The following is a 23,996-nucleotide window of genomic DNA, read 5'->3' as shown; positions in this document are numbered from 1 at the left end:
ATTTTTCATTTCCAACTTTGCTTCACTTTCCTGGAGAATTGCTCTTAGGCTTCCAGAAGTGTCATTTTGCTGCTTGGATGCTTTGTCTCATTATATTCATTAACTAATTATAATTGAGGTAGTATATCTAAATATTGTGTTGTAGTTTAGATGCAAACTGTTTCCACAATTTGTTTTTCTTTGTACGATTCCATCTTACGACATTGCTTTTTTCTTTATTTTTTTGTTGAATACAATGTCATTCTGTGTTTATCTCATAATTCTGTAGATGCTCCTTATAAACTTCAGAACCTTTATCAGTCCACGAATACTTTAGTTTTCTACTTTCTTGAGATATTGTTTTAAATGCTTCAGAAACAAGTTCGCCATCGTGATTCCCTTTTGATTAGCGGCACTTGTTTGCCTATCACAAAACCACAATAATTGAAACCAATTTACATCAATTCCCCGTTAACATGCATGTTTATTACAACTCGTTCTATATATTGTTTAAGCATTATTTATTTTCGATTAAAAATATGGTTACAAATTTAATGTGATGCCAACCTACCCACTCTGATCTTAAATCGATTCAGTCTTTTTCCACAGCACTCTCCTCTGTTGACAATGTACACTTCAATCACAGGCTCCACTCGTCCCAAGTCTACTCTCCACCAGGGGTGATTTTCGTTAAATGTGAGGGTACAAAATCCAAAACGAAAATTTGTATTGCTGTTGCCATCTACTGCATTGCTTGCTTTCGCATCCTTATGGTACGGCGTGCTTATTTGGTCTGTCGGCTTACCAAACGCCAGATTTTCTTGAGGGAGTAATTTATAAGTACGAAATTAGTTTTCAGTTTAAGATGTAGCCATGCTAGGGTTTTCTGTCATACACGAATGTCCTAAAAACAATTCTTAATGTGATAGTTTTATTGATTTAATTTCCATTAACAGCTTTCAACCAGAATAAACTTTAAAGTATTTTGGGGGAAGTAAAGCTGTATAGACTCAGGAACTTACACCAGCGCGCGGTTGAGCACAAGAACCGGTCATCTTTCCATTGGCAAGCACTACAGTGATAAACACTGTATTGTCCCGAAAGACCTTGACATGAACAGTTTTTCGTTCTTAAAAAGTGTAACAATAAGTTCGATTGTTTGGTGACACCATCTCTTAATGTCGGCAATCAGACTTAATTCGAGCCAAACTATTTGCGTGTCACCACAAACTCCCAGTTATTTCTGATTATGTTAATCTTCAGCGAACTATTTCTGGCATTTTTTTTTAATCATTTTGAACTTGAAAATAGTGTCATGACGACTCAGAAACGTCTTTCGATCTTATTGTTAATTTTCACTTGCTTTTGCATTCGGGACCTTGACTGATAAGGAAGTAAAGGTCTTATGAAATATGCAAAGATGAAACATCTTCGTCCTTTTCATGGAAATCATTGCAAAGTTCTTTCATTCGTCATTGCTTGGGTTATGGCATGAAATTGATCCCAGTTGTATAAGCAGCTATTAAACGGCTTGCTGTTTTCGAGCTTCACTCGGCTTTCAGCGGTAAATGCGCCATAAACAGAAAGTCTTGCTGATATCGTATCTTTGATCGGAAGAATCCGACAGTTCATTTTAATGGATATCTGTTAGGAAGGACTTATATCGCCTCAGAAATTCAGATTTAGTTGAAAAGAAAAAAATCTAGTTTGCATCCACAAAATTCCGTAACACTTGAAAACTAATTCCTCTCGTTTTTTAAGGAGCAAACATGTCGTTAAAAGTTCAAAGAAAAGGTCTGCTATATCATTTTCGTCAATCCATTAATAGTTCCCTAAAACTTTCTGTAACTTACATTTTCATCCGAACAGATCAAATGACAGATTTTCACTTCCAAACTAACGCTTCACCTTAACATTTGCTATGCAGTACGCATCAGACAGATGTATGCTGTAGCAACTTTGCCTCTTCCTCATAATTTCTCCCTTTTTCATCATTACCAACTTGATTTATGTTAAATTACCTCGTGAGTAAATTTCCACTTCGCATAGCCGAAGAAACTGTTTCTTTGTAGTCATGATACCAACATATCTTCCAGTCCTCAGTGGATTGTTGTAACATACAGCTGATGCTATAAAATCAGTAAAACTGTACCGTCCCACACATTCAGGGTTCATTGTAACAGTTGAATTATGACCTGCCGTTAAGAGGAGAAAAGGAGTCGTCAATTTTCACAAACAGCCTCTTCCCTGAAAGGTGTTTGTCATCGTGGTTTAAAATGATAGATGAGTTAATCGTTTGTCTCACGATTGAGTCACAAAGATGTGGATCGCGACGTTTCGACCGCTATACTGCTGGTCTTCATCAGGCGATGGTGTCGACTGATTGCGTGACAGTATAAGTAGCACCTTGGTTTGTGTTGATTGGTGCGTTTCGATCCTCTCTTAGGTTGTTGTTGATTGGAGGATTTCGATCCTCGTCGTTCAGAGTAGAAATTGTTCCCTCGGCCGTCCGCCTTGGTACTGATCGGTTGCTGTGTAGTTTGATCGTGGGCATCCACGCTTCCGGAATTTCAATTCCATTATCCCTATTGATGTTGTCAGGGTGAAGTCTTATGTGAATAGCCTCTTTAACCCTACGGGTGTACCAATGTGGGTCTCGGTCAATAAACTTAACCTCATCCCAGAGCGGATAGTGGCCCGTCGCATTGCTGTGTTCTGAAACGGCGGAGGATTGGGTTCGAGCAAGCCGTATGTCTCTATCGTGTTCCTTAATCCTTTCATGCATAGATCTTCCCGTCTCTCCAATATAGACCTTGCCACACTCACAGGGAATCTTGTAGACTACTCCGTCTTGTTTTGCAGGGTCGACAGTGTCCTTAGGTCGCACTAGGTGTGATCTAAGTGTTGTGTCAGATCTGAAAAACTGTCCGTATGCCTTGCTGTTGTAGGCAACGGCGAAGAGCCTCTGATAACCCTTTGACGTATGGTAGCACCGCAGTAGATTTAATTTCAGGCGCTGGTTCTTTTGTGGCTGTTTGTTTCTTTGTTTTCGTAATGTTTTTCACAAACGAAAACGGATAACCGTTAGAAACAAGAACTGATGAGAGGTGTTCCTTTTCTTGCGAGATAACTGATGGTTTAGTTATGAGGTGTTTCGATCTATCGTACAGGCACTTGACAATACCGCGTTTTACAGATTGCGGGTGGTGTGAATCATACGCTAGGTATTGGTCAGTGTGTGTAGGCTTTCTGTAAACTCTGGTAGAGAGGTAGCCATCCGAATCTCTAGTTACCAACGTGTCAAGAAAGGGTATGGTGTTGTTGGTCTCAGTTTCCATAGTGAAGCGGATCGTTGGTTGTTGACTATTGAGGTGTTGCAGGAAAATGTCAACTTTGTCTCGACTCAAGATGGTAAAGGTGTCATCCACATAGCGTTTCCAAATCTTAGGCATACAAGGCGTAGAAGTCAAAGCTTGTTCTTCAAAATCCTCCATGTAGAGGTTAGCTATGACAGCGGATACTGGGCTCCCCATGGCTGCTCCCTCTTGTTGCTCGTAAATTAATCCATCATACTGGAAGTATGTGGATCTTAGAACGAAATCCGAGAGGTCCGCAATCTGTGCAGGTGTTAAAGTCGTGCGGTTAGCAAGACACGGGTCAGCTTCTAGTTTCCGTAACGCGGCCTGTACGGCGCCTTCGATAGGTACGTTTGTGAACAGTGATTCTACGTCAAAAGACACCATGATCTCGCTCTCTAGTACCCTCTCACCGTTGATAGTGGACACGAAATGAGCTGAGTTGTTAACTGTATACTCTGATTTCCCTGTTAAGGGAGATAACACATCGGCGAGGTAGGAAGACAGATCATAAGCAAAGGTGTTCACACAAGAAACTATAGGTCTCAGAGGTGTATTTACCTTGTGTATCTTAGGAAGGCCATAGATTCTAGGTGGTTGCTTATGTTTGGGCCTGATCTTATTATATACGGACTCTGTCAGGTGCCCACCTCGCTTCAGGTTCAGAAGCTTTTCAGTCAAAACGCGGTCTGTAAAACGCGGTATTGTCAAGTGCCTGTACGATAGATCGAAACACCTCATAACTAAACCATCAGTTATCTCGCAAGAAAAGAAACACCTCTCATCAGTTCTTGTTTCTAACGGTTATCCGTTTTCGTTTGTGAAAAACATTACGAAAACAAAGAAACAAACAGCCACAAAAGAACCAGCGCCTGAAATTAAATCTACTGCGGTGCTACCATACGTCAAAGGGTTATCAGAGGCTCTTCGCCGTTGCCTACAACAGCAAGGCATACGGACAGTTTTCAGATCTGACACAACACTTAGATCACACCTAGTGCGACCTAAGGACACTGTCGACCCTGCAAAACAAGACGGAGTAGTCTACAAGATTCCCTGTGAGTGTGGCAAGGTCTATATTGGAGAGACGAGAAGATCTATGCATGAAAGGATTAAGGAACACGATAGAGACATACGGCTTGCTCGAACCCAATCCTCCGCCGTTTCAGAACACAGCAATGCGACGGGCCACTATCCGCTCTGGGATGAGGTTAAGTTTATTGACCGAGACCCACATTGGTACACCCGTAGGGTTAAAGAGGCTATTCACATAAGACTTCACCCTGACAACATCAATAGGGATAATGGAATTGAAATTCCGGAAGCGTGGATGCCCACGATCAAACTACACAGCAACCGATCAGTACCAAGGCGGACGGCCGAGGGAACAATTTCTACTCTGAACGACGAGGATCGAAATCCTCCAATCAACAACAACCTAAGAGAGGATCGAAACGCACCAATCAACACAAACCAAGGTGCTACTTGTACTGTCACGCAATCAGTCGACACCATCGCCTGATGAAGACCAGCAGTATAGCGGTCGAAACGTCGCGATCCACATCTTTGTGACTCAATCGTGAGACAAACGATTAACTCATCTATCAGCCTCTTCCCTGTTGTTTGGTTTAGTATTTTGTACTCGCTTTATACTGAGATATCACACAGTGTAATCGTAAAAGTGCCGTGAGATGATAGTTCTTATACTGGGATCTTAAGAGGTGAGTAGAGGGCAAAATGTCAATGTAGAGGATACTGACGAAAATCTGGCCATGTATGCTTCAATTGATTGCATTGAGCCTTAACAGCACAATAATACAACAATAAATCGAAGCCATGCATTAATGTCTTAAACTCGATATGTGGAGCAGGTCTTTAAAAATGGCACAGACCAAAGGAAAAATAGGTAAATAAACACTTCAATGAAAAATCACTGAAAACACATTTAAGTATAAATCATAACCGACCGTACATTATTTTTTTTACCAGGTCACGCCAACCGTTGACCATGAAGGTTTTCATATTATCTATAATAGGCATTCCGCCGTCCAAACGTAGCTCAGTCCATCAACTTTTGTTTAACAGGTCAGCGTAAAGGCGTTGGCCTAATGCTGTTTTGTATTCTTACATCAGTCTTGTAGCCATAACATTCTATTGACCATGCGAGTGATGTCACCTCCGAATAACAGTCCCTCGGTAAATTGTTTGTTGTTCTCGTTGTTGTCTTTTTTTTACAGTAGAAGTTGTGAACAGTAGATCATTGTCTTCCTTAACGACTTCATCAGTTGCTTCAAAAGTACTCACCAAATGTTATTCTATAGTCGCTATTTCTGCTGCAAGGCTTCGAACAAAGACGATTGACTATGCGCACTTCAAATACTGGCACGTGATCTGAGCCCAGGTCAACTCGCCACCAACTGGGGTTGTCTAGCTGAGTGTGTGAACAGTGTCCATGGTTAAAATTTGTGTCAGAATTTCCATCCACTGCGTTGTCTGATCCAGTGGGGTAGCTGTTACTATAGGTCGAAGACTGGGATGTGCTCTTGCCAAAAGCAAGGTTTACTGCGTTAAAAATCAAATTGCGTTTTAATTAGAGTACGTCAACTGACAGTAGTACTTTTAATTCGTTCCAAATTTGTATGGTGACATTTAATCGTATTCAAGCAGCATTATAAGTGTGTCTCAAATTTTTTGCGAAATACGAAGAACTAGTTCTCCCAGTTAAGAAAAAGGTGTGGCGACGATCTTACTTAAATTATTTACAGGTGAACATGTTCAGTAACATTGTAGGTATTGGTAACTTTTTCTTCTTTTATGTATTACAAAACTACAAAAATGGTAGGCTGCCGACTAAACAGCGGTGTGCGATAGGGTCGGGTAGGAGAACTGGCGGTCAAATAGGAGAGAAGAACAACTATTAAATACACGCAGAAAGTATGTCGCCAGTTCCCATTAATACATTTGAGTGAAGAAAACAACGAGAAGCAAAGTTTCTTGACTAAGGAAACAGTACAGCAATGAAACAACCTTGGCCTCGTTCCACCGACCCTCGCGATCGGTTCTTCTGACTACCTGATCGAAAGTCCGACAAACTAACGAACACACCACCGCACTTTTTTAGTCCGCTGTTTATATATTGTTTATTCCAACTGTTTTATTCATCGTGATGTACTTCAGTACCACTGCCATTATTGATTCAAAGACAGGTAACGTTTAACAAAATACTCAGGCAACTATAATTTACAGAGAGATTAAAGGCTCGACGTTTCGGAGTCATCTTGACTCCATTATCAAGATAAAAAATCAGTTTGTGAACGCAGATATTTAAATAGGCTAGAGCTGAAAATTAACATATTAATAGATGGTTAAACAAATACTTTAGCGCGAATCGAATCAGTTTGCACGTTCATTTCTGGTTTCAGTTTGCGTATGAATAGCATCTCATGAATGAGGCAATCAAATTTGCTGGTACATTTCGCAAGTACGTGAAACCGTTCTAAAAAACGCTGTGGTATCTGGTCATTATGTTGAAGATGGTAGTGTTTGTAAATGGAAGACGACTTCCTTTTGTGTCCGTCTACGCGCTCATGCAGGTTCCCACGCGTATACCCCACATATCCTGCATCGCACCGGTTACATTTAAATTTGTATACTACACATTGTTGGTTGACAATGGAGGGCTTGGCTTCTTGCACCTTGAGGCCTGTATTGGTAGGCTTGAGTAAACCTTGGTTTCGATCTTGGGAGCTCGATTAAGTAATTCCACGCCAAGAAAGGGAAGCGACCCGTCATGTTCGGTCTCCATAGTGAATCTCACGAAAAAATGGCAATGGTTGAGCGTGCGTAAGAAGTGGTCAGCGGTTACTCTATCGGGCATTATAGTAAGAGTGTCAACCACATACTCTGTAATTTTTGCATGTCTTTGCTTCAGCACATCTATTTTAATTAAAAACTATAATTTGTATTCAAATTTAACTTTTCTGATTATTCAAGGTGTTTCTTCTACGTCAGGATGTTGCATGCTTAGGAAATAGAAGGTTGTATGTTGTATGTTGTATGTTAAAATTAAAGTGTGGGAAATACTCGTATAACATCCGTTAACGTTCTCAAGTAAATGAGTTCTACAAATTTCTACGTAATGATTATCTGTTAAAATTGTGGATCTTCTTCTAACACCTCGTATCTGCCGATTACTCGCCGGTAAACAAAAAAAAAAAATAAAATAAAATAAACGTCATTAACCGGAACAGAACCCCAAGAAGTACCATTTTTATTTAAGTACCTGGTTTTTGTTTTACTCCAAAAACCTCTGTCCTCATGCAGAATTTGTTGTGGCTTGTTTTTCCTATGAATCGCAGCCATCTTGTTAAGATTCCATCCCAAATATAGTCCTTGCTCTCTGTATTCCTGTCTCCATTTCCTTGGAAATTCTGAAATTTGGAGTTTAAATAAACAAAATATGATAATTGCAATTCAAACTTAAGATTACCTCTTTCGGTTTTAAGAAAAGTATGCAGAAATACGAAAAGACACGCGCTTGCACGTTTGAGCGTTTGTAACGATTCCGGAATATTGCTGGAAGTGGTAAGCTATCCATTATATAGCAAAAAATGTCCCCTTAAAGGTCGTCCGTGCATGAGATTGAATTAGCTTTCTCAGTTTAAGGCTCGTCACATGGCTGCGGTTATTGCTGTATACTAAAGCTCACCTGAACTAAACCACTGTCTTCATAATTTCTCCACGTTATGTTATCTCTGGATGACTGTAAGGTGTATGTCTTTACCCAGTCATCTGCTTGCGAATTTCCCTGAATTGACACAGCACAGATGATATGAAGTGTCTGTAGATCAATCTGTAGATATGGATTACTATCATTTGTGGACGCACACCATGATGATCCTGCTGTGTAGTTCAATCGGCCATTCTTGGCTGGTGTGCTGACATTTAGTTCAGAGGAGGCTGTTATGCTGTAATCTGGGATTGAACCACTCTGCATTCCAAGATCCAGATCAGTACAGTAGCCTGTCACAAACCACGACAAAATGTTTAAGTTAATAAGTTCCACTTCGCCCATTTTTACGGTCAGTATAATCAGAGGGGTCTGGTCATGCCCTTATTTGCGAATTCCTGTCACTACTTGAGACCAGATCTCATCATTCCACGAATTCTTCTTTATGATATTCTTTATTCATCTTTAGAATATTCCTCCAAATAAAAATTATTCTTCCGATACAGAAACCTAAATATGGACTTCTAATAATAACAGCAATGAAAACATCGTCAAATAACATAAACATTCTGAATTCCTTCTATTTAGCTCTTCCGAGGACGTATTAATCTTACGTCTGACAAGGGAGAGTTATAAGCGGGGCGGGTAGGGGGTATGGGGAGGTTGCTAATAGGTACAGGGGCTAATTAAACATTGGGCACCTTACGAAAGTAAGATGGCAACGCCAACGAAGACGTCAGTTAGAAATAAATATGAAGCAAATGAAAAAATAGAAAAGGAAAAAAGAAGAAAGGAATTTACTATATTTTTCCTTTTTCATTTTTTTTCTTTTTTTATTATTCAATTTGCTTCATCTTTTATACTGTCAATTACTTAAGTTTTATGTAGTTCTGTTATTGCGCCAATACTTGTAATAGAGCATATGTCCCAATGCAAATTTTCATTGTACCTGAACAAGGTTGATTTGGCCAGCCGAAATATAGAACACTTCAAAACGTTATTCTACGTTGTATCGGTCTCTGCTTCTCTTATCATATAGACAACGCATTTAATTTTAATCCCAAAACTCAAGTTCGACGCGGAATTCATTCAACAGCTCCTTCCGAGTTAGGGTAGGTATAGTAATTAACATAAGTGAATAAATAGAAATAAATAAATAGATAAAGAAACAAACGAATAAATGAATAAATAAATAAATAAATAAATAAATATCTTTACTTTCGATTCAGTCCGTTAACCTGCTATACCCACAATGACAAGCAATAATAGTCTTTTTAGAAACAGCAATCAGGGTCCATTTTATTACAAAGCTTTTCTTGGCGACATTTTTTGAGAAATGAACGCTTAAAGGACCCTAGTTAGCTTCTGCCATTTTCGATGCCATCGAAATTATTGATATTGCATGGTGAAGCGAAATCTTATTGCTTAACTGTAAGTTGTGTTCCTGAAAGTATGTTTCATTACCCTAGTAGTTTCACAGTGATTTCGTTCATTTCGACACTCTGCGAATTATATATAATAGCCAAACTCTCGCATATAAACAAAAACAAAGATGCCATCGAAATTATTGATATTGCATGGTGAAGCGAAATCTTATTGCTTAACTGTAAGTTGTGTTCCTGAAAGTATGTTTCATTACCCTAGTAGTTTTACAGTGATTTCGTTCATTTCGACACTCTGCGAATTATATATAATAGCCAAACTCTCGCATATAAACAAAAACAAAGGTGTGGCTGACTAGGGCCCTTTAAACTGAAATAATCCAACTATAATGCCGTGTTTCACTTCCTCAAGGACTCCCTGTTGAGTCAATATAGAGTGAAATGAGACAACTTTGTAGTTTTACTGTCAGTATACAGTGGCAAGAGACTAGGTACCTCATAGTCTCTTGACAGTGGTCATTAGCGTCTCAATTTTTTTTTCGTCAAGACATTTCAAAGTATTCCCTAGCTCAATACACCAATAGAAATCCAAGAGAACATAGACGTATCTGCAAACGATGATTTGGAGGCCAAGAGACGTCAACCTGACAAAAAAATATGTCGTGTTACACTTGGTTATCACGATGTGCAAGTGCGATGCTCATTTATCTCGATTATAACTGAATTTCACAGTGGTAACCGTCTAGCTGCTGTTATTGAAATTTATCTCTTTCGTTTTCCCGTTGAAATGTGTCTTGACCACTATGCATGAATCACTTGAAAACTCTGAAGTCAAGGTTTCGTTCAAATTCCGTTTTTTTTTTATTCTACTCACAAATTGTAATTTATTTTAGATAATTTATTCATTAAACCTGGATCAAACCTTCTTCTCCCTAGAATGAATATTTTTATTCCTATTGTCTTCAGTAAACACTGACCAATCAGAATCCATTGTCTGTAGGTCTTAGTGGGGCCTAGAAAGGAAAGATTGTCCCACGCAGACTCCCACTAAAATTCAAAATGGTAACCATGTTTGTTTACGAGTAAATTTTCAATACTGCAATATGCCGTTTTCAGAAAGAAAACAACCTTTTTGAAACGGTAAATCGAACAAACAATTTCTAAGGAGTACTCGATAGTTTGAACAGTGGACATCCAAGAGTTCACGGCGAACAAATTACGCTACGACATCACGACATCACAAATCATCACTGGCGTGACGGACTTGGTCGAAATGCTTGAGCACTTCTGGGAAATCCAACTTACAAAAAGTTACAGATTTGATTGTCAATTTTTACTGAAATACTATTTTGATGGACGAATCCTCTTACCCCTGACAGTTTTCTCGAAATTTTTGCTGAAATGCATACAAAGCAATCTTACATAAACGAACCATTTTTCTCGGGAACGGATAAAATCTCCCTTACTGTCAACGAAAGGACACGTCTGCACACAGGCTAAGACGACCTCTGTCCATCTCTCTCTTGAAAAAAAAAGCTAGGTACTGTCGCCACAAGATTTCAGGATCAAGTACAATGTTCAAGCAAGAACATTGCAAAAAGTGTTGGTATTTTTTTTCTATTTTACAACACTCTCTTTCAGAAAACTTACTTCATTGTGAGTATTAAAAGTATTGTAAATATTTGTATAGTACTGTAACTTGTGTACAGGTATTGTATTGTAGTATGTATAGTAAATATTCTTAGTACTGTAAGTTAAGTAATAAGTATTGTACGTATTGTCATTATTAAAATAAAATAAAATAAAAAATAAATAAATAAGTAAATAAATAACAGAAGTTTTTTTCTCTGTGTGGCGTATGCATGACATTTTATAGCGTGTTGGTGACGATTTAAAGCTTCGCGTTTGTATGACATTTTTATAGCATCTGTGTGACACCTTACTTTTCGCGTATGTGCCGATCATATTTTGAAGTATCTGTCTGACACTTGTACCTTCTATTCTGTCTGACATCTTAGGTTTTTGCACTTCTGTGACATTTCAAAACTTCTGTGTAACATTTGTGAGAAGAGTTTTATAATTTATTGTCTGTATGACTTCAGCGTTCAGTATCCTTTTGATAAACTTACATGTTTTCAAGTCTAATTTATGTTACAACTTTTCAGTTTTGGGTATATATGTTTGTCATTTCTAAGTTGGCGTCAAAATGAAAAAATACTAGCCTGTGAACACGCTCCCAAGTGGGGTATAGAGCTAAGAGAAAAATCGAGCTCAAAGAGAGGGGGTAAGAAAGAAAGGGAGAGAGCCCGTGAACATTCTTTTGATGCCGCCGTTCGGCCCCCATGTAACTAAACTATGAGTAATATCTCAACAAGGTAATTTTTTTGTCAATCCTTCTACTCGAACGAGTCAGAAAATCTATAATATTCACCAATGCAGTCGACAAAATATTTGGTTATGCCGCAAGAACGGGAGCACATTTGTCGATTCTGCTAAAATTTCTCGCTGATAGTTTCCGTTTTCAGGCTCTTTAAGAAACAAGGAATTGCTTGTTGCTCCTGGGCAACAAACTCAAAAAGATTCACCGATCGTACGATCGCCGACTGAGAGCACCTTCAAGATAGCCTTCTTCGTTTCCAGCGCCGATTGTAAACGCTTTGAGGCCCAAGTTAGATAACTACTCAACCTTGTCCTTATTATTGACCCCAACGACGTGACAACAAAAACCGTAGAATGTTCTCAGTTCCGCATTTCTTTTAATATCCAAGGAAGCAAATGGAAGATAAAGCTCCTGCTGAACTAGTTTGTAAAACTTCCTAAAACATCTTGCTTTTTAACTACATATTGTAGGCAAATGTTCAGCTCTTTTATAGTTGTGTAAGCCCAACGGTTTGAGGAAAAGTTTCGTTGATTTTCGCCTCTTAAACAGCAAGCCCGAAGAAGCTTCACCTGCATTCACAAATTATGCAAATGTTAAACCGCAAGATATTCAAACGATTTAATATCAGTTTGCAAAGAAGTCAACAATCATCTATCTAACCAATCATGTCATGATACCAGAATCTGCTCTTATGAAAAGGAGGCATCAAAATAATCAGTCCCTGACAGCATGCCTACTATTCTTTCGCCCCCCAGAGCGCACTCCACTCGCCCGGCTCCCCTGTTAACAGGCTAAAAAAATGCCGACCAGAATAACAATTGAAAGAACGACGTCTGTGTCACTTCGGTCTCTCATATCATTCAGTAGTTACCACGATACAGTGGTATATAATGATTTAGTCTGTGTGACGTCTAAGCCAGTGTGGTGACTAGAGTTTGTGTTATCATCAAGTTACCTGAAACGCTTCCTGATGAATGTACAAATTACAGACGTCAGTTTGACATTTCTTGTTCTGTCTGCATGGCCTTCTAGTTTTCCTTAAACTAACGGCTAGCACACGTTCGTTGAGGTTTTCTGATACTCTGTTAAAATGGCTCTGTGTCTGGACGGGGTATTTCAGGGCTGCTTCGCAGTTGCCCCTTCCCCTTTCTGGTATTTATTCTGGAGTTCTTTTGCCATTTTTTATATATATTTTGTGTTTACAAAATTGAATTGAATTACATCCTTAGTCGCCATACGGGTTACTTGAAAAGAGTTTCGGTACATTACTTTCCTAGGAATGCCGGGTTGAAAACGGGAAAACATCTCCCATTGCAGGCGAAAATTCCCCAATGGCTTTAGTCCTCTCCATATCCCAAGGATAGAACAAGGGAATTCTAATAGTCTGTGCTAGGTTGTGTGCCGAATCTATTTTAAAACCCAGTCCATGTTATGCACTATTTACGGTAATTTGCATAACTTATCACCAGGGCTGTTGAAAAAAAACGATGAAATGTTTCATTGTGGAATTAAGCTGCTTCATGATATCGTTTTCAACCATGGAGTTAAAAGATAACACGAGCTTATAATATCGACCAAAGTTTTCGTTTTTAACATATTGAATATTTTAACACCTGATTTTATAATTAATATATAACTGTAGAGTAATTCTATCTTGGGATAACTTTATGCAACCACAGTCCAAAATAAAAGGAAATAATCCAAGGTACATAATTAAGTAGAGAACTGTATTTTTTTGCCGGAAGACTACTCCTAAAGTGAATTTAAAGAAACGCTGCACCTAGACTTCTGTTTACCTTTTAAGTGAAATAATATATCATTGCGGAAAACACGAGGACAAAGTGACGAAGTTGAGCAACGTAAGAGAAAACTAAGTATCAAGCTGTAACACCTGCAGCAAGAAAACATTGAAGTCTGCATCAACCGTCGTTGCATCTACTGTGATGAAGAGGAGTGAAAAAAAGGTAAAATAAAATGTGATTGATACGGTCGCTTACCCATTTCACCAGGCAAAGGAAAAGTCAATTCGATAGAGCGTTAAAGGTAGGTTAAGCGACGGCCACATGCTCTTGAAAGTGCATTGTTTTTTAAATAGCTTGTACAAAATTTGAGGGTTAACACACTAGAGATCTGTTATTGTACTTACCTAAGACCCAGTGAAGTAGCACTGTGAGAAACAAAAATCGAAAAGAGATATTACGATAATCCATCGGAGGGACCGACATTGCGGAAAAACAACCTGCTAATCGTTAGGCGGCTTTTGACTCATAATAAACAGGAAAGAGTAATTTTTACAAAGTAAAATACTGTCAATTTTAACTGCCTTTTTATTTGTTAATGTCCATCTGTTCGCAGAAATGAAAGATAAATGGATGACAACATCGATAAATTTAAATTTTTGCAAAGCTGTTTAGTGCTGTTAGTCAGTTCCCGACACTTGACGAACTCAAACTTTTACGTTGGGTCTCAAGTGTGGAAGAGCCAGCCAACTTAAAAACAACAAAAAAAAAAAACCCTGCACGTTTTCTTATAATAAGAACATTCAAGGTCACCACATATTACTAGGAGGCTTACGAATCGACGACTTTTGCACGACGCCGCCGTTAGATTGCGTGACATGTTCACTGCGCATGCCTTTCTGAGCACTTGCCAGCTTTGCGCCAAAGTCGACGACGTTGGTGAGAGCGATTTGCCGGCGTCTTGGAAACAGGAGGACGTGAGAATAGTTTTCAAATTTTTCTCTCGATACTTCGGGTATTTTTGCTAGATAATTTAAGTATCGTATTAGGGCCATGTCCTTGACGTTTAATTTTTAATTTTTTTGTCTGTTTTCGTTCATGAAACGACCTTCTACAGCGAACGCTATGAGTTCAACCAACACTGAAAGCGTTCAAATCACGACACGGTATGAATGGAAAGTAAATTGCTGTATAAAAAATCGTTTATTTTAATCACGCTTCACTGAAATATAAAACATTTTCTAGTGTACAATGGATTTGAAAGGACTAAGTTGTTATCTCGTCAGGTGGCTGTAGCTGTTCAGCAAGTTTATAAGTGTCCTCCCTGTAGAAACGAAACTCGGCCTTGCATTCGTCGTTTGATTTCTCGTCTAAATCGAACCTGTCGTAGTTCCAATACTGAAACTCTGGATTTGTTGACTTGTGACAGTCGTACAAAACTATAAATTCTTGTTCGTTTATAAAGTTGCTTCCATAAGCGTATGCGATACAAGCTCTCGTTTCTCTGAAGTAAGGCATTTTGGTTTAAACAACTCGCCTTGTCAAAAGATAAAAACAAACTTCAGAAACGGCGGGAAAATTTGTCGGTCGCGCATAAACGTCGTCGTTTTTACTGTGAATCGTAAATTCAAATTTCTAAAGAACGACGACGCCGGACTATAAGGTGACCCAACGGCGCCGTCGTGCGAAAGTCGTCGATTCATAAGCTCCCTACTGACAAGCAAGGACGCTGTACATAAGGCCAGCATTTGTCAACACTGTGTATGAGATTATCCTCAATGTAAATAAAGACCATAGAATAGTTTAAACGTTCGTGAATTGCTCTGACGCCAGTCGATGTTACCAAGCAATTTAGGAATATAACACTATAATTATAAAAAAACACAGTGCGTGAAAGAAAATCGCAGTGCATACAGTGCATAACTTGAGTAGTTCCGAAAAGAAAACCTGATAATTAACAATTATTCCATGAGCGCGCGTTGGATATGAGATGGTAAATAGCCAACGAGGCGCGAAGCGCCGAGTTGGCTATAACCAATCTCATATCCAACAAGCGCGAATGGAATAATTGTTTTATTAAATTCTTCCCGTTTGGATATTGATGTTGAAGTTTTAAGAATTTTATTTTAAATAAAAATTTCTTTTAAATTAAAACGACCGGATGATGACTTGTTGAGACAACTTCCGACCAAAGCGCGCGAAACTTAATGATCACATGACATATTGTTCATTGCGAACGGAGTTGAATGAAAAATCAAAAGCGAAGTAGATCGGGCAAAGCCGGACATCTCAAATTAAAGATACGTTCAAGCGTACAAGTAACAACTTTTCTGAGACATGCATTTAAATGCCTTTGAAGTTCCAGCTAATCGAGAAAAGTAATAGTACAGCACGTTTGAGCAAATGTTTTGCTGTGTGGTGCCGAGCGAAGGAACGGATCAAGGACGGCTCTTTTTCTGCTGAACTGAATTCCTCGCAGACGTTTTAAAACACTTAAGGCAAGCCGAGTCTAAGTGTACGAGTTACAACCTCACTGAGACAAGTTTTTAAACTTTTTTGTTTAACTTCAAGTTTATCGAGAAGCGTAAAAGCTGTGCATATTTGTGCAAATGTTTTGCTGAGTGGTGCCGAGCGACGGAAACGAACATTATGGCCGCCGCTCGTATGGATTTCACGGATGAACTTTTGTAACTGGAGTCCTCGTAAATGCGTAGAAACGGAAAGGTAGGCAAGTGAACCAATCAGAACGCTAGAAATGCAATATCCGAAGCTGAGAATTTAGTAAAAAAAATAACCTTGCCACGGAAGACCCTGTTTGAACAGTTAAGATAGGGGTGGGGATCCCCATGTAAATTAATCAGTGACGGCACTCCCAGCCCCGTCCATTACCGGTACCCAACACGCACTTGCCCTCAGCAACAAGCCCTTCCACCTTATCTGGCTTTGTTTGGAAATTTACATCCCAAAAATAAAAAAAAAAAAAGACGTCTATTACACTGAGGCTACAATGTTGTGCCTGCAATAGTCGTGCAACGAAATAATTCGCGTGGACAGTCGGGTCTAAATAACTAGCAGTGACAGTTGAGTGACGCAAACGACTCAAGATTGCCGCCAAGATGCATGGCAACCTCTTGGAATTGGCATCATCGGAACAAAGCGAAACGAAGCGTGACGCAGAATTATGCACTCCTCCCCCCCTCCTCCTCCCATTTTTAACTGGTTTATAAAGTTGAACAGCCTCAGTCTATAATTTACCGTTCGGAGAAAGATGGTGACTGGACATTTCACCACAATACCTTGCGACCCTAACACAACCAATAGGCACATTGCAAGCCTTTTTTTTGCAAAATTCGTCTTTGTACTAACAACGTTGTTTGTGTATGACATCAAAACTTTTCTGTGCGTTTTGATCAGCCTTTTTAGAGATTTTGTACGCTAAGAATTGTGGGTAAATGTACCAGTCGCCTTCTTTTCCGGTAAGATACATTGTCAGTGGATACGTACATAATGTTAAAGAATCGAATAATTTTATAAGTTAATGTGTAACGCGCTATAGACTTAAAAAATAGACGTAAAACTAGCGCTGTGTTTTATCGCGGGTGCACCTTTTGACAATCAGACTTTTGTGCAAATCTCGTGGTCTCGGTCAAGCGAAATTAAAGCAGTAAATTTGTGTGGAAAGTGCACTTCTGTTTGATTTATTTTCACCGTTCTATCGTTGGAGAACATAGTTACGTCCTGTGTATGTGCACAGGATTTTGTACTCTTGTCCTTGGTAGCATCAAGGTTTCTTCGTATTTTTTGGGAATAAATCCGGAGTATCTGCGATACATTCAACGCACTCATTTCAAGGTTCTGCACTGATGATCTATCACAAACACATCGATTCTTTGCAGGTGGCTCGCCGTACCCCACTGTTGAACCACACGGAGCTCTTGAGACTTCTGAAGACAGATTACCGAATGGAAAAACCTGATATGTGCCCAGAAACTTTGTAAGTTGGAGATTGTAATGTCCCTTATTACGACTGACTGTTATTGTTATCAATAACAAAACTTCAAACGTCATGGATTCAAATCTTATTTAACAAGCATATTTATTTTGCCTCCTTCTGTTTAGTTCGATGGATCACAGATGACGTGGTATGACAAGTGTGTTAATGATGACCTTATCACATTTTGATGTCCCCTGTAATCTAGAAAAAATTCGGTCACGGCAAAATGTTATTTTTTTTTATACAATAAAGAGACATTTACTAGGTGAACCTACTCTTTTTTACCTAGCTTTTACTGTATTTTGAAATTTCTGATCCAAGAAATAATCGCATGCAGTTGTTTCACGGTGATTTGCAATCAATCGCCACTATTTCTGGAATTCTCTTACCGATAAAACATGGAACCAAAATATGGCCCCACCAAAAATTTTAGATTTAATGTAACCCCAGCTGAAGAGGTCACTTTCGGCGTTTAAAGGTGGATACCCCACCAAGCATATCTAGTTTGTGACAAATAATACACCTGCTGTCTGCGACGGAGTAAAAACAGTTTGTGGTCTGATTATGTACATTCATTCTTGACCTCGGAACTGATATGTTGACCAATAATAAATTCTTATCACAAGGTCTGAGAAATTAGAGAAAAACAAGTAGTTTTCGACCGTACCTCACAGCCTTCATCAGCAACGTTGTCACGTGATTACATGTTGTCTAGTTACGTGACAACTAATGGTTAAAATTGGCGGGAAGATCATAGCTCCCATCTCTGTTTAACGTGGGACGTTGGCGTCTGATGTGGATGGCTTCCTTGGTTTTCCTTTTGATTTTCACGGACTCTTTATCAAGGATTTTGACTCTTTCCTAGTCGAACTCATGATTGGCCTTTGACTGGTGTTCCCAGATTGTTTGTGGTCTCTAACAACGTGCACGAGTCATACCACACGTTGACGTCATTTATATGTATCTCCTTTTATATGATCAGAATCACAAGCTAATGAAGGGTCAATCACAGCGCGAGCAGAGTCTTCGCTATTGGAAAATTCAAAAGTAGATAGAAACTGGTACTGGGGGTGGGGTTGAGTTTGATGCCTCTGACAATGCATAGTCTAAGTGTGAAATATACTACTCAAGTCTTCCATATGGTCTTTTCAGTATTTAACCTGAGAAATTACTCAACAAAATAAAAACGCATTCAAGGAAAGCAAATTACGTGTCACATTTAAGGTAATGGAATCTATGAAAGCCAGTTTCGAGCGACTAGCCAAATCTCCTTCATCGTTAAAAAACAAAGCAAAAAAAAACAAAAAAAAACAAAAAAAAACAAAAGAAAAAAACAACAACAAAAAAACAAGGAACGTATTTTCGATAATTGCTTATAGTAACGATTTGTTCAGAAGTTGAGCTATGGCAGAAACAAAATCACAAATTGCAATAATTTTAGGTTTTGGAAGACTGAAAATGAAACCGTGTTTAACTCCCTGAGTGCGTGGAAGCTTAAAAGGGTTAAATTTACTGTATGTATACATAATTAATTTCCTGAGTGAGATGGAAAAAAAGTTCTTGATATACCTTTTCTAAATTTCCAGTTACACCTTGATGACAGACTGTTGGAAACAAGACCCGGATGAACGCACGAGTTTTGTGCAACAGGCTAAAAGAGTGGAGCAGATGCTGCTTCAGGAAGTGGAATACTTTGATTTGAACAAGATGGGCGAATCTAAAGATTATTATCGGAAAGAGTCAAAGACAGCAGAAATGGACGAACCGGACAAGATCGAGCAATAGAGTTTTGTTCATTGACATTTTTATAGTAAGCTATCTTTGTATATATAATTTAGTTGGACATACTTTGTGAGAGAAATTGAAGTAGTTGTGCTGTCAGTTTCCATGTTTTCGCACAGTATAATCAGAAATAATTTTCAGCGTTTGTCCATTGAACATTGTTGTTCTTTCAATTTCAGCAATAATTTAGGCGTACACACCATGTGCAGTTTATATTAAGGGTATCCACCAAGTTGTTTTGTTGAATATTTGGTGGAAAGGCAACCGTGGTTTCATTACAGGTAGCCGGCAAGTTCTATAAGCGTTTATAAGACCTTTGTTTGACCTTTGTAACGTCACGTTGTAATTTGAGTGTCACGATGAGTGTTGCGCAAAGGCGTAAGTTATAAGGGTTTGTATGGGAATTTACGAACGTATTTAGGAGCCGAAAATAAAAAGAATGAATTGTACAAAAAATGTTTTTCCTTATCTTCTTGATATCTTGCCAGTATTTGTGTGCCGTATTTTGGCCGTTTCAACGCGATCCAGTGGGTTTTAAGTTCACTGTTTTCCTCTTAGGAGTGATGTGAAAAACGGAAATGTACCATGAGTTTGTAGGTTTCCTTATTTCGTTTGCCTCTCTGTCAATAAAAATAACGGCTGTCACAATTACTTTGACTTGTTAATACGGAGTTATCTTTCTTACTGCTCCGACTGCAGAAGGATTATCTTAAGACTTACTAACATATTGAAACTAAGATACCAACAAACTACACAGAATGTTGAAGGCCGTTAAACATGAGATTAGAGTACATTAAATGGATTTTGGAACTCTAGTATTTAATTATCGGCATTCTATTTTATTAAGGTGATAGCAGTCATATGGAGTTTAATTTATCAGTTTGTTTCCAAACGAGAACCTGTTGAAATAAACAAACATAATTAGTTAGCTTTTGAATAAGACTGCTTGAAGAAAAGCCTGAAAGATTATCAAAATCAAGAAGAAAGACCTCGAAAATTTCTAGTTAGGGTAACTAAGGCTAATAATATAACGAAAAGGCAAAACATGTATTCATCCAAAAACAAACAAATAAACACTAAACAAGAGAATTTTTAATAACTGTTAGTCCTGAAATCTTAAAGTTATGGAATACGAAATGATAATAATTGCAATATATCTATCTTAATTACATTGATTAAATATTTGGTAAGTGTAAACTGTTATTGAGCAAAGCATAGTAATGTACTCCACAACGCTATAATTTATCTTGTATGTACACTAATAAAAATAACACGAAAAAACTTTGAAAATGCTTTAGTGTATCCACGCTTAATATAGGTATCAATGGACTTGTTTCGAAATGTTAACATTCCTCTTGAAAGCGAGGCCTGAAGGAAACAAACAACACAAAGGAATGAATGTGTTTAAAATTAGTTCTCTTTGTTGGAGTTCTCTGAGACTCGTTGTAAAGCTGAATATCAATTTATTATATGGCTGGCTCCGCGAGCGGGCAAGATGAGTCAAATCCTGCGCTGTGATTGGCTACCCGAGAGGGCAAGATGGAGCTATCTTACCCACTCGGGATTACTTTTCTTCGATTTTCTCGTTGTTTTGGGGGAAAGCGCTCGCTAAAACATTCTGTAAACTCTCAACATTTACCTAAAGGAAAGGAAAGAGAATGGAATCGTTCTGGTGTAGTGAAGATTTTGTTTCAGCTACAATGATGTGAGTTGAATCGGTGAGTTGCTCTGCGTGTACTATTTTAGATAGATTTGATTTTGTAAAACTTATTGTCTCAAGTCCAGTGCCAAATTGATAAGTTCTCTAGGTTTGCAATGACTGTATTTAAATCATAGCGTAGTGGAAGTTGCGTTAAGTGTTTAGAGCAGCTCAGAAAAGTATTTTTCTCAAGTTCGCCGAAGAAGCTCACGTTTTTAATTTAGCCGCGTCTTGCTTGTTGTAAACAACAAAATCTTATCAAAGTTTCGCCCAGTTTTCTGACTTACCCGCTCTTTTTTTCGGCTTATGTTTGCATATAATCTCAAAATCTATTGTTTCATTCAAGAATTAATGATTGGAAGCCGAAAACTGTGTAAAAATGTTTATTATTTACGCCGCCGCGCAATCGGCTGAAAATGGCGAGTTTTCCGGATTCTATTCAAATCTTCCCGCTCTTGCGAAAATCTAAATTTTTCGTCCTTAATAATCGTATACTCCCTTTAAGCCATTATAAAGTTAGAGCCCTAAGATAATTTAGGATTGCTTGTTTCCCACGATTACATGCTCATCAAAAATGCACTGAAAATAAATCTTGCACCGGACGGCTATGAAGAATTTCTTTCCGAGCGGAGTAGTTTCATGTCCCGTTTTGTTTTGTTGTTGTAGTTTTAACTTGAAGGTAAAGCCATATAATAAATCCTTTATTGACCAAGCTTGTTCGGTCAAGATGGCTGGATATTGGCCAAGTTCTTTTTTTGCGTTTTTATGGACTGAGACGAATATCCAAGCATCTTGACCTCACGCTTGGTCAATAACGCATATATATCGAAAGACGCCTATTAGGTGGCGAAATATTTTATGAAGATAATAAGGGAGCGGTCGTTTTTTATTACCTTGGGGTGGGATGGAGGATTCGTTTTTTGTCCTTGTTTTTTTTTTGTTTCTTTCTTTTTTGTGTGTGTGTGGTGAAGGAAGTAGGGGGAGGGGGGGGGGGGGGGGACTGAAAAGGACATGTGCCAAATCTCAAGTCAATTGCTTTCATCTTGTAGTGTGGAAAAGTTGCGTACCAAATGTTTGTGCCATAATAGCTTTGTGTCATTTGTAGCAACTATTTATTTATAAATTTAACAGCGTATCTCCAGTCATTTAATTGAAAAGACTAGACGTTGAAACTTTTCTTGCAAAACAAGCCCCCATCCCTACCTCCCAGAGGGCTTGAGGCCACGCATTTATCTGTCCTTCTCGTACACTCTAACTTGCGTTGGCGCGCACCAGTCTTTCAAACTTTTGCTCGCAACAAACTCCACAAAACCCTCAAGGGTAAGGGCAGTTTTGTACCACCCAGAGACGTTTCTTGTTATCCTTGTATGGCTGGCCGGTTCAAAACTGCACTTACCCGGAAGTGGTTGTGTGCAGTTTGTTGCGAGGCCAAATTAGGTTTCACGTGGATTCCCGCGTAAGGCAATTTTTAGTGCTCATGCCTAATTTAATCGTGAGCTTGTCATGACAATTCCTGCGACACGGCTATTCAATTCAACTTTGCTTTCAACGAAGGCCTTTGTCTCAATTAATGAACTTCTCTGAGAATGAGTTGCTTAGGAAGGACTGCACATCATCCTTCTTTGCATATTGTGAGGTAGGTAAGCGTGTGTTTAAGTTTCAAAAGCATTTTAGCGAGGTTTTCGAAGTGCGCTACTCAAATGACATGTCAAATTATGTTTAAATTCGACTTAGTACATATACGGGGCTGCACGTCGACCAGCCACTGAACCTGAACCTGTGTCTAATTCCATCTTGACCACCCTTCCCTGTACTTCGGAGCTGATCCAAATGACATGATCCTAGTCGCTCACATAATAAACGTCTAGGCATCCCAAATAATCATCGCTGTCCCCGTCATCTCTGTCCACATAATTTACTGAGGGATGGACAGCTTGTGTCTCCCTTTTCTTGGATTTACAAGCCCTTGCAATATGCCCGGTCATGTTACAGTGGAATACCCCAAACCAATCTATCTCTGAGCCTTTCCAAACGCATGGCATCATTAAACTTGCAATCCGTAGCTAGATGCTTTAAAACAGCAACATACTGACTCACCGTTTCTCCTGCATCTCTCTGCGTTTCTCCTGCGCTCGGTCGTTAAACTCATACCTGGCGACTAAATTAAGGCCGATTTCTGCGGCTTCAATTCTTGTTGGCTCAACTGGTCGATACGTCGACGCCAAACAATCCCTGGTATATAGTAATTGCATGCACACGTATAGATTCAATAAAAACGTGTTTGTAGTGAGCCGCCATCTTGTCTAGGTGCGTTCTCGGATCTTTCGTCAGTACATGACAATTTTAGCGACGAGGATTATGTCATTTGGGTCAGCCCTGAAGTACAGGGAAGGGTGGTTAAGATGGAATTAGACACAGCTGAACCTGTGTCTAATTCCAAGTGCTCAAGCGACTTCAAGCCGCGGGTCTGAAGGCCAACAAGGAGAAGTGCGAGTTCTTCAGGGACAAAGTTCAGTTCTGTGGGGATGAGATCGACAGAGAAGGTCTCCGCAAGACACAAGAGAAGATTGAGGCAGTAGTTAGCGCGCCAAGACCTGAGAATGTGTCACAGCTTCGCTCTTTTTAGGGCTCGTTAATTATTAAAACCGCTTCTTGCCTAATGCATTCACAGTTCTCCACCCACTTCACCAGTTGTTAGAGCAAGCAGGCGAATGGCAGTGGACTGAACAGTGCGAGCGAGCCATCACCGAGGCTAAGCGCATGATTACATCGGAGTAGGTGCTAACGCATTATGATCCAGTGTTACCTGTTAGGCTTGCATGTGACGCTTCACCGACTAGCATCGGTGCGGTTCTTTCACATGTCATGCCTGATGGCAGCGAAAGGCCGGTAGCTTTTGCATCCCGATCGTTGACCAAGGCTAAACGGAAGTATGCACAGATTGACAAGGAGGCGT

At 39.2% G+C, this 23,996-nt stretch overlaps 1 protein-coding gene across 1 annotated transcript; it reads right to left on the bottom strand.

Annotated features, from left to right (window-relative positions):
* Positions 1–550: 550 nt before the first annotated feature.
* LOC146456375 (uncharacterized) lies at positions 551–14,089 on the bottom strand (the record flags this gene model as incomplete). Its single annotated transcript, XM_085093180.1, has 6 exons — positions 13,973–14,089; positions 8,044–8,357; positions 7,618–7,765; positions 5,640–5,897; positions 2,001–2,174; positions 551–799 (listed from the first exon to the last, which is right to left on the bottom strand). Coding segments are annotated over exons 1-6 (1,222 nt in total), but the record flags the coding sequence as incomplete, so codon positions are not given.
* Between the last annotated feature and the right edge of the window lie 9,907 nt (positions 14,090–23,996).

The sequence above is a fragment of the Pavona decussata genome, unplaced genomic scaffold, assembly GCF_977016875.1.
Source record: "Pavona decussata unplaced genomic scaffold, jaPavDecu1.1 SCAFFOLD_256, whole genome shotgun sequence".
Classification (NCBI taxonomy): Eukaryota; Metazoa; Cnidaria; class Anthozoa; order Scleractinia; family Agariciidae; genus Pavona; species Pavona decussata.
The sequence above is the reverse complement of the archived record's forward strand: the minus strand, read 5'-3'. Positions and strand labels throughout refer to the sequence as shown.